Source organism: Sander lucioperca, chromosome 1, assembly GCF_008315115.2.
Source record: "Sander lucioperca isolate FBNREF2018 chromosome 1, SLUC_FBN_1.2, whole genome shotgun sequence".
In the NCBI taxonomy this organism is placed as follows: Eukaryota; Metazoa; Chordata; class Actinopteri; order Perciformes; family Percidae; genus Sander; species Sander lucioperca.
Window position 1 is genome coordinate 32317792 of NC_050173.1, and position 14375 is coordinate 32332166.

At 42.0% G+C, this 14375-nt stretch overlaps 1 protein-coding gene across 3 annotated transcripts in view; it reads right to left on the reverse strand.

Annotated features, from left to right (window-relative positions):
* Positions 1 to 14184, reverse strand: part of kdm2ab (lysine (K)-specific demethylase 2Ab) — a 15340-nt gene extending 1156 nt beyond the window's left edge. The window contains exons 1-23 of one of the 3 annotated variants that reach the window (XM_031303073.2): positions 14058 to 14184; positions 12409 to 12449; positions 10789 to 10927; positions 10456 to 10534; positions 10233 to 10279; positions 9709 to 9887; positions 8943 to 9049; positions 8678 to 8771; positions 8264 to 8417; positions 7991 to 8106; positions 6529 to 6655; positions 6136 to 6416; positions 5900 to 5977; positions 5464 to 5727; positions 5025 to 5153; positions 4794 to 4880; positions 4322 to 4546; positions 3773 to 3802; positions 2397 to 3445; positions 1385 to 1548; positions 989 to 1135; positions 561 to 776; positions 1 to 424 (exon numbers count right to left, since the gene is read on the reverse strand). The exon at positions 1 to 424 is cut by the window's left edge and continues 1156 nt beyond it. In XM_031303073.2, coding sequence (XP_031158933.1) covers positions 243 to 424; positions 561 to 776; positions 989 to 1135; positions 1385 to 1548; positions 2397 to 3445; positions 3773 to 3802; positions 4322 to 4546; positions 4794 to 4880; positions 5025 to 5153; positions 5464 to 5727; positions 5900 to 5977; positions 6136 to 6416; positions 6529 to 6655; positions 7991 to 8106; positions 8264 to 8417; positions 8678 to 8771; positions 8943 to 9049; positions 9709 to 9887; positions 10233 to 10279; positions 10456 to 10534; positions 10789 to 10927; positions 12409 to 12444 — 3930 coding nt within the window. In that variant the 5' untranslated portion in view covers positions 12445 to 12449; positions 14058 to 14184 and the 3' untranslated portion in view covers positions 1 to 242. Of the gene's footprint in view, positions 425 to 560; positions 777 to 988; positions 1136 to 1384; positions 1549 to 2396; positions 3446 to 3772; positions 3803 to 4321; positions 4547 to 4793; positions 4881 to 5024; positions 5154 to 5463; positions 5728 to 5899; positions 5978 to 6135; positions 6417 to 6528; positions 6656 to 7990; positions 8107 to 8263; positions 8418 to 8677; positions 8772 to 8942; positions 9050 to 9708; positions 9888 to 10232; positions 10280 to 10451; positions 10535 to 10788; positions 10928 to 12408; positions 12450 to 12864; positions 13085 to 14057 lie in introns of those variants that run through there. The other 2 variants (XM_031303074.2, XM_036002359.1) reach the window with 2 other exon arrangements.
* Between the last annotated feature and the right edge of the window lie 191 nt (positions 14185 to 14375).

A 14375-nucleotide genomic window follows, 5' to 3' on the forward strand; every position in this document is an offset into this window, starting at 1 on the left:
AAAGCAGAGTCTCCTTTTGAGGTACGCGGGGGAAAAAAATGTATATAATGTTGAAAAGAAACATTGTTCCAGCTGTGACAACCCCTTTCACCAGTTTAGACCCCACCCCTCCTCTAACGTGGTACAGGTGTATGTGAACATCCCCTCCTGTCTGTGTCCTTTGTATCACACAGATTCACATCAGGATCCACTTGTTTGCCTTTACACCTCAAATCGCCTCTGCAGTCAGAGGAGGCAGGCCCTTAGGATATCCTCTGGATCAGCTTTTCATCTGACAAGCAGTAGAGTGTGTTGACTGACAGCTCAGAGATGAAGGCCTCACAGGCCTTGCGGGAGACACCTTTACAGCCTCGCAGGTCGAGCAGTGAGATGCAAGAGAGGCGGCGGAGATACTTGAGACACGTGTCTGTCAGTTTACTGCAACCTGGGAAAGAAACAAGTGCACAGACATATACTAGTGAAATGAAAACTACTGCACTGCGTGTGTGTGTGTGTATGTTTATTCTTCCCAAAAATTAGTTTTGTGTCTCGCATATCGGCTATCCCCATTAAAGTCTCACCTCCCAGGTTGAGTTCAGTGAGCGTGTTTCGGGTGGACGAGCCCACTGCAGTCAGTAGGTTGATGGAGTGGTCAGTGAGGCTGTTGCAGTGGGAGAGGTCCAATTTTGTTAAATGGGGCATGTGGCGAATCACCAGGCGCAGAGTGGAGTCGCTAATGTCCAGGCCTGCTAGTCGCAAACACTGCATGGTCCGTAACTGACTGCGATTGTCACAACCTGGAACAGAGGTGTTGTTTCGGAAGAAGAGAAGAAAAAAGCTGTGTTTTTGTAAAGGCGTTTGATGAGGATAAGGGCAAAACTAAAGTAAAATGAGAAGAAAGGCAAGGGGTGTAAAGTTTTTCATTTTTCTTTATGTATGCAAGTACACAAGGAACTATGACAATAAATAAGTAGGGAAACATAAGATGCAAGAGTTACTCTTTCCTCACCTGGAGGGGTGACTAGATCCCTGATCTGAGAGTCTTTGACCCCATCTGCGTACCGCAGGTCCAGAGAACGGAGGAGAGGGCAACCAGAGGAGCAGAGGGCTGAAATAGATGACCAGGAGCAACCTGCCACCATCAGATCCTTCAGCCCTGCAAAAGCAAGAGAAGATTTAAATACCGTGTATTTAATGTAGGTAGAGCATACAGCTGATTGATGGAAACATGACTAATTCAGAATTAATTTGCAAACCCTGGCATTTTTACAAAATAATTATATGAGCATTAATTAATCTCTTTTTATTCATGAGATTTTTTTGTTTCATAGTGTCATTTATTTTTATGTATAACACTGACAAAACTGTAAGTCAATACAAAAAGTGTGTGTGTGTGTGTACATACCAGGCAGGCGGCCAACAAGCCAGTTGAGCTGTTTTTTAGAGATGTTGGTCCAAGAGAGATCGAGCGTGACCGGCTGTCTCTTTATGATGCCTGTTAGGGCCTGAGGAGTAACGGTGCGTTTGATGCTCAGGTCAATCCGGGACCAAAGCCGCTTGTCTAAACACCTATGAACAAGCACACACTGATGAAGAACACATCCATTCATAGTTATCCATTTGCAGAGTGACCTACTGACACTACACACTACTTTACACAAATAAATGCTATCTCACTACTGAGTTCACAATAGTAAAGATTAAAAACAAGACTAGGTGGAAACCTATTATATGGCAGGATTGTGTATGGTCAATGTGATTGATTGTGGCCAAATTGTTACAGGGATAGTCAGCGTTGGGGTCTTTAATGTGAATATTGATATGAAGTGTTCATCTGTAGTGTAATATTTGTTTGTTGTGTACTAAAGTAGCAAATCAAATGACATGGTAAAGATACGTTTGAGACAAATAATTGAGGACTGCTTTAATGTGATGAATTCAACAACTTAAGGCTTTGGCATTGTTTCCTTGCGCTACTTTCAGAACATAACTTCATCGCTCAGAGACTCAGTGATGGTTTTAAAATTCATAACGCAGGACCTCGACCTGCGGGTCAGGTCCAGCCAAAATGTAGGGATGGGGTTTGATAGCATTTCATAAAATTAAAATCCACTTATCATGAATCCCTTTCCCCTATCAACATCTGCAAAAAAAAAAAAAAAAAAGCAATGGCAAAAATAACTATGATGTCCAATCACTGTGACGGCAGAAAAACTACAGTTTTTAATGACAGCCTACTTAAAGTTCACAACCCGTACCTACAACCTGAGAGTGAGGAGATAAAAGGTTTGATAAAAGACTTGTTAGCATCAAAGCTTAAGGAATATATGTTTTTTGCCAACCAGGAACCAGACACAAAATGGAACCAGCTATTAAAACCCATCCCAAATAAAAACATATCCGCTAACAGGTCTTACCATTTGTACCAGTTCTTGCAGACAGCCATGCAGACGCAGAGATCTGCTCGACTTAAGTAACAGAAGACAGATACCCACACCTCCCTCTCACAGCCCGGCCCGCTCCCACTATTCTCCCTGTCTGCCTCGCTCCCTCCTTCCTGCAGGGCGGACAGAGGGATGCGGAGATGGGGAAGCTCTGAGGTTGAAGAAGAAGAAGAGGCGCCGTTGCTCAGTTTAGCTGGCCTGCTAAGCCTTGTTTTTTTAGAGTCCTCCAGCCTCTCTGGGTGGGAGGTGTGAGTGTGTCCACTACGAGTGTGTGGAGGTGTGTGTCTACTGGAGTGCTGATCAGGGGGGCCGCGATTTCTAATGGGGGGTCTGACGAGGGCTCTGGTCTGGTTGTGTATTGTGGAAGTGGCAGTTTGAGGGGCGATTGCTTCTAATTTGGGAACAATGGCTGATGGGTCCCGCTTGGCTCTGGTTGGCCTTTGGAGTGTCACTTTAAGATGTGAGCCATCTTTACCCCCCGTTTCACTGTCCTGCTCCATCTCCTCCTCGTCATCCTCCTCCGCACCATTTTGGTTGGCCACCTCGCACGCTTCCTCTTCTCTCTCTTTGGCTGCCCGTCCTCCTCGCCTCGACTGAGGCTGGTTCTCTTTATCCAATCCCCTCCCACTGTTCTGCCCCCTCTCCTCTTCCCGGTCGTCATCGCTGCTGCTGCTGCTGCTGCTGCTGCTGCTGTTGTTGGTGCTGCTACTGTCCTCACTCTCCTCCTCCAACTCTTCATGGCTTCTACCACCTCGGATTCCTCTTCCTGCTCCTCCTCCCCGCAGCCTCACCCCTCTCCCCCTCCCTCTGCGGGGCTCTCCCTTGGGCTCAAGTACCAGACCGAGCGAAGACTGCTGCTGCTGGAAAGACCCAGTCCCTCCTGGAGAGCTGTGGTAAGCGGAGCCACTCGTCCAGGTGGAGCCCCGGCCTCTGCCCTGAGATAGTCTGCTGGTAGCAGAGCGCAGCCGGGACAGCACCCTGGAGCCCAACAGCCTGGGAGAACGCTCTACAGACGACTGTTTCTGTTGTGAGGGAAAGAAAAAAAAAAAAAAAAAAAAGGATGGCAAATGAGAACAAGATACTGCATGCTTCAAAAACACTAAATTCAGTGCTACAATATGTTCTGAGCAGCATTGTGTATGTTTACCAATACCCTTAAACATAGCACCTGAAAAGTTTTTCAAAAATCATGAAAGAAGTTTTACATCTGATTCCCACATCGCAGCTACAATGATGTTCAGTTACACAGTGCTAACTGTATGTTTCATAAAAATCATCATTATGGTTGAAATGCATCTTTGACAAAGCAAGTTGGTTGGATAAAACTAAGAAACAAGTGCACTGCTTACCGTTAAGATTTTGCTGCGCTCTAGTTTTATCTGCAATAAACAAAAAAGAGGTTGGGGAATGAGATAGATGTCAAACAGAGAGAAAAAACACACATGGACAAGTTTGTATCTACTATTTTAAGTCTGAGGTCGTCTGCAGCGTCTGCCAAACAAGTTTCAGGATGGCTTCATTTTTTTAAAGATCTTTTTAGATTTTTTTAAGATCTTCAGTGACTAAAATAGATCAAAATGAAAGTCATTCAGATAAAACAGGGCTCTCTGTATACATTTATTGCGGTATATTATTGTATACATATATTTTCTACTTTTGGTAATTCTACTGAATTGTTTATGCATTAAAATCTTTAAAGCTTCTAAAACTTGATGCTTAATTGGAGTAACGCTAATTAAAGACCTCTAAATACGTATTTGGAAATGCAGATATTCTAAACTGTCTAAATGCTTTAAATCAACACATTTTCCCCATGGTGCAGGACAAATGTATTTTGTCATTACTTGCTTTTGATCAATAAAATATTGGGAAAAAAAAAACATCTAAATCCACTTTACCCTCTTCTTAAGTTTGAGCTCCAGTGCATTTGCTCTTTTGCGGTTCTGTTGATGCTGCAGTAGCAGTTTCTGAGAAGGTGGTGGTGCTGAGGGTCGTGCTGAGGACCTGCTACGTCTCCCTTGTCTCATTCCGTCACCCACACCAATGCCTTCCCGGTAGGCAAGTTTGGACGGTGGCAAGGAGGTTGAGCCCTCCGACTCTTCACTTTCCTCATCGCTGGAAGACTGGTGTGGTAAGGACGAGAAGAAATGGTTGGTGGGGTTGAAGAAGAAAAGGTGTCATTTTTAAGTGTGAATATCAACCACATGGCAACTGGTGGAAATTATTGAAATAGGAAACTTTGCTGAGAAAGGAAAAAGGGTTCTAGAGGTTGTATGAACTAAGAACAGAGAGAGAGAGAGAGAGAGAGAGAGAGAGAGAGAGAGAGAGAGAGAGAGAGAGAGAGAGAGAGAGAGGGTGTGTGTTTCGTACCTCTGATGCTGAGTCTTTGCCTTGGTAACATTTGGGACATTCCCAGCAGCTGGGCAAATCTTTATTGACCTTCCCCTCACCAGGTTCCTGAAACAGCAAACAGTTAAAAGTTATAAACAGCAACTACCACATCTGACCTAACCATGCAGCTTTGTAGGCAGCAAAACAAACCATGCAATAATTGAGTAATGCATTCAGTTTATAGCCTTCACTGTGTCTGAAACAGATTACCTTAATGCATTGACGATGGACAATCTGTGAGCAGACAGAGCACTCCATGAGTGAGTGAGTGCTCGGATTTGATTCATCCGATTCCCCTTCTCCACATATAGCACATCGCGCTGTGTTCGGCAAGGCAGGCTGGAGAAAGAAATAAACTTTACACTTCTGATGCTGATACACATTATTGGGAATTACAATTCTGAAAACCAATATATTATACATCTAGAAGCCACTGGTAAGTATTGCAGATTTCTACGCCATAGTTTTGAAATTCTGTGTTTTGTCCAAGCAGAGGGCGAAGCAAAACAAGACATTTGTTTCACTGGTTATCTTGATTATTCTCTGACAATCTCCATTTTAGAATGAAGAGTTCTGGAGTCATAAAAGAACATAAACATTACATTTACATCAGTAATTTAACCCAATTTTGAGTTACTGGCCGACTCACCGTTAGGCACTGTCTCATGATACAGCCCTTTTTCATGCGTCCAGGACCACCAAACTTCCTCATGTCGTGGCAGTACTGGCAGGTGCCGCACTCCTTCCTGCAGCAGCCGGCACAACGCTTGCACCTCACTCGTCTGCGCCTCAAGGCAGAGATGGAGGAGCGTTTGGTGGGCCTCTGACCCAGAGGCTTGTGTAGGGTGGGGCCCAAGCGAGGACGGTTAAAGACGGGTAGGGGAAGGGGAGTGGGGGGCTGGTACCATGACGGCTGTTTAAGGGACATCAGCAGGACAGCAAAGAAAAGGTTAAAGAGTAAAAGGTTAGAATTGTATACTTGTTTGATGAAAAGGCAGCTAAGTGCAGAACAACATTTTATCTTACTTACACTGAAGGTGTATTTTAATATAAATTATACAGTATGTAAATAAATCTCTACTCACTCTTTTAGGCCACTTGACAATGGGCTCTCCAGTGTAGGACAGCTTGGGGTTATCATTGGCATGCTGCTTCAGAAGAGTCTGGACAAGTGGAGAAGAGAAAAGGAGTAGTAAGAAAAAATAATATATAAATAAAAATATATCTGGTTTCTACCAAGGCACAGCAACATAAAAGCAGGAGCAGCCAGTGTTTAGTATATTATGAGATGAAATGCACAAGGAACTTAGGCGACACCCACCCTCATGTCTTCGAGCAGGGCTGTAGGGTTCATGATGCCTGCAGGGACACACTTTTTCTGTTCTGGCAGCTCCTCGAGCTTCCCTAAGAGGTTCCACAGTCCCTCCAGCTCGAAGGGAGTCAGCATGGGCTGAGGTGTGCTAACTTGAGCTGCCTCTTCTTCTTCTTTGACTTCTTCTACTTCCTTGACTTTAATCTCCTTGTTTTCCGTGTCACTGTCAACTCCATTGGAGGTGCCATTCTTGGTGTGGTCATTGGCTTCAAGGTCAGCCTGGGTCAGTCCTGAAACGAGAGCAGACTGATGGCTGAAGTTCATGTCAGTGATGGATTCATTTATACGTCTATGTGAAAAAGAGAAAACAATGAGGACCGCATATCTTTATTGTGTCCTCACCTATGCCTAGGGAGTATTTTTGGAACTCTGGAGTGAGGTGGGAGACGTTGGTCTGACAGTAAAGGTATCGCTCCAGGACGTACCAGCACATCTCATAGTAGAACGGATAGCGGAACTTTGCTGGCACCTAGAGGAGGACAGAAACAGATTAGGAAAAATATTGCTTAATTATTTTTTGCATCTTCAAATACCACTGAGAGAAAGTAAAATGTATACTATGTTGCTTTACGTTAAATGGTTTATATATAAACATATATTTCTTGCTGCTTCAAACTGCTCTTAAGCAGCTCTGAAGCATTTGTCACAAATTTGTTGTGGTTTGCACTTCTGCTTCGTAGGAGTTGGAGGAGATATGATGTGGCTGCAGTGGCTAGAGTCCATATACAGCTGTCTGCGTCCCCTAGCCCAGCGGATCATCTATAGCTGCGCAGTGACAGTGTTTGAAAAGTGTGTTGTAGCACAACTCTGGAACTTTTAGTATAACATTTTTTTTTTTAAATATCATCTTTAAAATGTGGATATAGGGAGGATATAAGGAAAAACTAACCCTAATTAATGTAATCTTACTGTGTACAAAAGTAATGTATGGGGGACATCAGTTCAGGGCACTTCAAAAAATAAACATGAGCCCTTATTACTGCAGTTGATAGCTTTACCACAAAGAATGCATTAAGCATGTCCTAGTGAATCAACCTTCTTAAAGATATCAGACAATGGAAATGTCAGATATGGAAACAAGTGACATAATTAGGCTACTGTAACAAGCGTTCTGTTTAACTTCATCATTAGTAACATAGGTCCATTTTAGCTAAATCTCTACACCGTTGTCTCATGAACTAGTCTCATGTTCCAAAACAAATCCAAAAGAAGAATTGTTTGATTATGGCATGATTATGACAGGATTAGCCTCTCTCTTCTTTTATCTTAGCAAAAAGAAGATGGAACCATCAGGGGCTAACGATAACATTAAGTTAGTGACCACTTTAGCTAAGGAACTCAACTTATTTTGTAATGGTTGGCAAACGTTAGTAACGTTAAACAAGTAGTCCCAGAGCTGTAATGTCAGTTATACAAGTGGAATTTGGAATAACAAGTTCGCTAGCTAATGTATGGACCCCAACCATGGAAATAACAATAACACCTAACGTTACATCTAAATTGTGATGGCTAGTGTTCCCTAAATCAAAACAGCTCAATCTTAAGGTTATTATAATGCTACTGTAAGAGATTCTTACCTAAAGGCATACAGGCATTTAAAACACCAGTCTTCATTCTCAGATACGTTGCAAGCCAGGAGCCTCCCCCCACCAAATTTCAAATTTCAAAAACTCATTGGGTCTACACAAACAAACTACTTTGGATTCAGAACGGCGATTTTCACCGAAAGGTGACAAATTTGCGTTCCTGCAATCATCGATGTGTGTCAAGAACACAGTTGTAGTGAATGTGAGGTGCTGCTCACCCGTGTGCGATCCTCAATGCTATAGATGTTGAGCTGCATAGGGATGTTAAAGCTGTGGAGGAAATTCCCCCCAAACACCAACGTGTCTTCTGGGGTGTACACAGCATGGATCCACCCTACAACATTCAAGACACAGGATGCTGGAGGTATGTAGTGGTGAAGAGTGTGTGTGTGTGTGTGTGTGTGTGTGTGTGTGTGTGTGTGTGTGTGTGTGCGCGCGCGCGTGTGTTTTTATAGGTCTGTATGTGTCACTGCCGTAATACTTTAACATACCTGATGGGATTATGAAGGTGTTGCCTTGTTTGAGCTCTATCCTCTGACAGTCATGACACTTATCCCCTAAGAAGATGTCTCCCTGCTTTCCTGATAAAACCCAGTTCTCATACATCTCCAGGTTCTGTGGTGTGGGTGGAATTAGCCAGAACACCTGCAGGGGTCACGGGTAAATGGTCATGTTGATTGCCTGAGGTCAACAAATACATATAGACATGTCCATGGCACTAATGTGCATTTACTGGATTTTAACAAACAGTTGAAAAGCAAAATGTAGTGTTAGTCCACAATTACATGTATTGCTCTGACAGCATGAGAGAAAAAATGGCTCTCTCTCATTATGGCTAAAACGTTTCCACTGGCTCACTATAGGCAGCCGAACCTTAAAATCTATGATACTTGTGTGCCACTGACCTTTCCTCCTCGCAGGATGTGGTACCAGACTGAAGTGCCTCCAAAGTCAATGTGGAAATCTGTGAAGCAGCCCTGCACACTCATGAGACAGTACCTGAGAGATGTGGAGGAAGGACGGAAAACACAATGTGGATTTTAGATCAAAACAAGATAAACGGTTGAAATTTGAATTAGAGTATTACTGATGTAGGATATGTGATCAGTATTGTATCTTAACTATGTAACAGCAAATGTTATACATTTTTGAGGTATCTGGTTCACTCACTTCTGTACTTTGGGATAATGCATGTCTATAATAGCATTGGTGGAGTCTCTCTGTCTCTCCTTGAGATGGCGGGGCCACATGTTGTCCACCCAGTCAATGAGGTCCACCTGGATAATTAGGAGAATAAATGGTATAAAACATACATTCAAATTGTCTGCACCAAACCCAAGACTCTTTCTAATAACTGACAGTCTGACACATCTGTATTACGCAGACAAAATGTCTACCAATACCACCCTGGGCCAAGCCAAAGCTTTATAGCCTTCAAAGCAGCAGACAAATTATGAGATTACTGCTCAGTGTCATCTATAACATCTTTCCAAATTCATTGTCTCTGAAGCAGTTCCACACTTTATTATTAATGACATCACAGCAGATTTGGGAGAGTGTTGTTCATGTTTACTAATATTTTTGGACTGTCTTAAGCCGCCTACACATGATCAGAAGTAAAACTGCGAGCTAGGGCGCAAAGCATAGTGCAGGCATTTCAAAGGCAAAGGTATATGTCATTATTGCTTCTGCCTCGAAAGGTCAGCGGCAACAGGATCAAAGCTGAAATAATTTGAAATTTGAGCACAGCGGTCGCCAAATAGGAATAACTTGTATGAATTCAGAAAATAGAAGTAGTTCCCTTTAACTGCCTAAAGTGTGGTTTTCTGGTAATTCACCTTTTTGTGGCTTCAGTAAGAGTTCTAAAATTACTTTATGAATGTGCACATCTGGGTTGTTGTAAAAACCTGAGGTGTAAATATGTGTGCATTCTCACCGAAGCCGGTCGTTTGACCAGATTCTCTAGCCTGGTGTGGCTGAACTCCAGGCTGATGACGTTGTAAAGTTTTTCTCTTTCTGACGGCGGCGTCTCATAGTAGCGTCGCCACTGAGCCATTGACATCTCGATACCCTTCTGGGTGTTCACGTCCATCACGTCTACAATGCGTCGACTACCTGTAAAATAATTGAAATGGGTTCAACAACTGAGACCGTGGTAATTAAATCCAAATTGTCCTAAAATATATTTAATACATATTTTTTATTAAAATGCCCGGCAACTATAGCCTGACCGATACTGGATTTTAGATACAAATGCTAACATACAGACTGAGCGGGACATTTTACAGTTGAAAGACCGAGTTTAGCATTTCCTTCCAGCAGTTTCTTGTTACTTATCGGCGGGCATTTTCACAGATACCGATACTATCTGGGATAAGGTAATATCGTCCTATAAGTCTAGCATTTTGTGTACAAAAAGTAAAGCCATTTACTCTGAAAAGGCATAAAACAGGAACTTACCAACAAAAAACTTGACATCACTCACACTGAAATCTGAGTCTGGCATTCTGCAAGAGAGGCAATTCCTTGTTGTTGTTTTTTATTTATTTTTTATCTCCAGGCAGAAACAGGTCAAACTGGTTTATTGGCATTTGCTTTGAAACTAAGCTAGAATATTTCTCCATAGACAAAACTAAAGATTAGTATGTTTAGAAAAAAAAAACAGTAAAAGAATGCAACTGACCTCATGCCAAGGCCATCAGTTGTATCAAAGACAATGGGGTCCCTGAGCCCTTCCCTCTGGATGTACTCAAATGTGAAATCTAGAAAAGGAGGTACACACAGTGACAAAGTCAAACAGTTATCGAAATACACACTTGCACTGGGTAGATAACCCAAAACTCACGTAAAAAAACTTAAATTAACCAATATGAACTGGCAGAGACACTTTAATCCTGTGTTAAAAAGTTGCAGTAATAAGCAACACAGCATGTAAAACAAACAATTAGCCTTAATTACCTTTACATGGCATCAGATATGTTCATTGAAATGATATGGGTTAGTTGAAACCTCTCACCTTTACCCTCCATGTGTTTGATCAAGTCAGAGTTAAACCTGACGCACTGCAACTTCATGTCCAGGTCGAACATCCTTTTCCCTTCGATTTCATCATCTGAAATTCCATCGTCCTGGTAGCGGCGCCGCGTCCCTGTACGCTGAGCACAAAAGAAGGCTTTTGTTAACTTCTAAGTCAGACATGAAAAATATGATTTGTAGTTGGCAACAGAAAAGAGGACTGGCAGTGAGAAATATGGGATGTCATACTACACTAAAGTTATTTCAGTGCCATGACAAGGCTGGGTCATAGTAGCTTAACAGACATCACGTGTAAAAAGTTACATAATAAAAGATACTTAGGCCATGAAAGCAACAACTAGTATCACATCAATGTTCTAACTAACAAAGATGCAAAACTCCAAGAATTCTCTGCAACATTGCTTAATGTATTTTTGTAAAAGATATAAGGTGACACCCAAGGGAGGTTTCCCTAATATCTCAATGGTTAAAAGGAACTTAAATTAGTGATAAAACTAATGCTTTTACCAATCCCAATGCATCAATCCAAGCAGATTAGTCAGCCAGATATCAAATCAGTTCATGTGAAAACCAAACAGCACAACATTACAATAGCAGGGGTTAATCTTCCACGCACTGCTCCCCCCCCCCCCCCAAAACACACACACACACACACACACACACACACACACACACACACACACACACGTTCTTCCCTTCTGCCATTCACCCTATGCAGCACTGCTTGGCTAGACAGATGGATAAAGCACAACACCCCCGCTCTCAGAATTCCCCACCCCCATACCACAAATGTGGTATTATCTAAACTCTGCGACTCCTCACTCTCATAACTGAGCACTGCACAGTAGCTATTAATTTAAACATTAAAAACAACTATTAAAAACAATTTGATATAATGAAAGCAACCCATGCTGTTGTTTTCATATGAAGTAATAAAAATGACGAAATTAATCATTTAATTACAATTAAGAAACTATTTATTGGGTGCTTTTATTAAGCTAGTGTGTTCAACAAATTGGCCTAGACATGCTTTCCAAAAACTAAAAGCAATGGCAGAATAAGCCTTATTACATACATATTTAGGAATGTTATCTGTTGGTCTCCCCTACCGGTAGTAAATAATATTTATCTGAGTAGACACTGGGAAGTTGAAACCACTTTACAACCAGGGGATACGATCGTAAGGAGGTGGAGCGAGGTCACTGCACGTTGTAGGCATCTCTGATTCTAACGAGCTGCTCATTGTCAAGCAGCTGAACTAGAATCAGGTGTGTTGGAGTAGGGAGATGCCTAAAACATGCAGGCATGCAGTAGCTTTCCAGGAACATGGCTGGACACTAGACAGTGAACTTGACCCTCTCTTGAACCCACAGTCGTTAGACAGGTTCATTACCGTTATTAGGGCAGCACACAACAGAAAGAACCATGACACAATGGGCCAAAAGAAAGTGGGCCATTCCAATACAATGATTTTCATTCACTAGACTGCTTCGTGTGTATTAAAACACCACACACACACACACAACTCGAATTAAAAAAAAAACACACAAAACGTTGTAAACATTAAAACAAGTGTTTCGGGAAGCTAACAGTTACTCACCAGGCGTTTGCTGTATCGTGTATGAGGGTCCTCCATAATCTCTAGAAGAAACACAATATATCGGTAGTAGCATTAAATTACACCGATTAAATAGTCAATCGCAGCTAAAGTGTTTCGTTGTTTTTTTTTACTCTCTGACAGGAACACACCTCTCTCTCTCTCTCTCTCTCTCTCTCTCTCTCTGAGCAGAGCCTAGCTAGGTATCCCTGCTAACTTTAGCCAGTGAGCTAACGTTAAGGTTAGCAATACAAAACATTTACGTTGAACTTGCATCACTGTATGAGTGACGACATGAGAAACTACCTTTTATCAGGAATATCCTGAACCAATGTGTCAATTTACTGACGTTATTTTACTGGTGTTATCGGCTAACGTAAACTAACTCAGTTGACAATCCCTTTCTTAACAGTCGTCGGCTAACGTTGACGCTAGCTAGCTGAGCTTCTTTATCATTACCTCTGCGTTTTAACTCCTTTTAGACGAAGTGGTGAAAGTAATGTTTCCCAGCTAGCGCGTCTGATGTCTCTCAGTAAAGTTTCTCCCCATGTTATGTTATAACAGCAGTGTATGTGGTTATGTTTATTATTGTGCGATAAAGTTAGAACGATTCGACGCTTCGAGCCGCCATTTTCAGCTGGTCAGAATACACACACACATACACACAACCACCCCCTCCAAAAAAAAAAAAGCTCATGACCCACCCCCTTATTTACATCACTGCTCCAATACATTAGCATAGACACAATCTCATTGGACACAACATGTGCTATGTATATGATACATTCACGTGATGTCGGAATAATTGGAAAAATGTGTTTCCGACTGGAAAATGTACGTAAATTACGTGAAATCCTAACAGCATGTAAAATCGGCGACATTTTTGCTACACGTCTTGCCCATACTGGAAACAGCTATTGGCGTGTTGTTTAAACACTCTGAGAACTGAAATACAACACATCTTCTTTTTAGCGTCCATGTTTTTCACACATTACGACTTAAACTTATGAACACACCGAAGTCGGAGGAACGACTTCCAAAATCGGGAAAGGGGACCATCCGAGGAGCACTGAATGCAGCATTATTATACAAGCGCACTCAGTTTGTCTTCCTATGTTTGACGGTTGTGGGTGGGTTTCTTCAGCATCAAGTCTAACTCCAGTAATGGAATAAATATTCCCATATACATACATACTTTTTTGACATACTCCACTACAAGGTCCTGCGTTCTGTTCATAAGTATTTGCAACAACATGTACTGACGTATCAAAATTACTAATTATGCATGTGTTATTGGATAGTTATTGATGATGCAAAACAGCATTCTAATGTTGACATATAGTAGCATGAAATGGAATCACTCAAGTGAGGTACACGTACCTCAAAAGTGTACAGTACTTGAGTGAATTACTTTCCACCACTGACTAATTCTCTCAGATTGTAGGTCCACTATTGACTAATTATCATTATTATACTATAGAACTTGATTTCCTTTTGCATAAATGCATAATAGAAATAGATTCATATTTTTTCAAATATACTGTATGCCTACCTTTTCACTTTCACAAGCAAAATCACCTTTTGTTTTGCAAACGTGCATTTCAATTGTGCAGACTGGTCTCGGTTTACCTTCGGTCTTCTGGTCTTCTTACCTGTAGCCTATCTTGAGTGCTTTAGTGCTGATGTAATGCTACATTTCCCTCCAAGAGATCAATATACGAATTTTAATCACTACTTCCCAAGCCTGATTATCCTCCAACCACGAAGCAGTAAAACGAGCGCACCATTGTGTAGACCCCGCCCCCACGGGGTGCTGATGGGCCGAGCCTGCCTCTGGTTAGAAAGAACAGGGAGATGGGGGATGAAATGAGGTCAGGGAAGCCGTCCATACATGGATGTTATGTAGTGCATCACCATACATTTTCTGTAGATTATCACACACAAAGTAAAATATGCTCTCAATGTGAAGG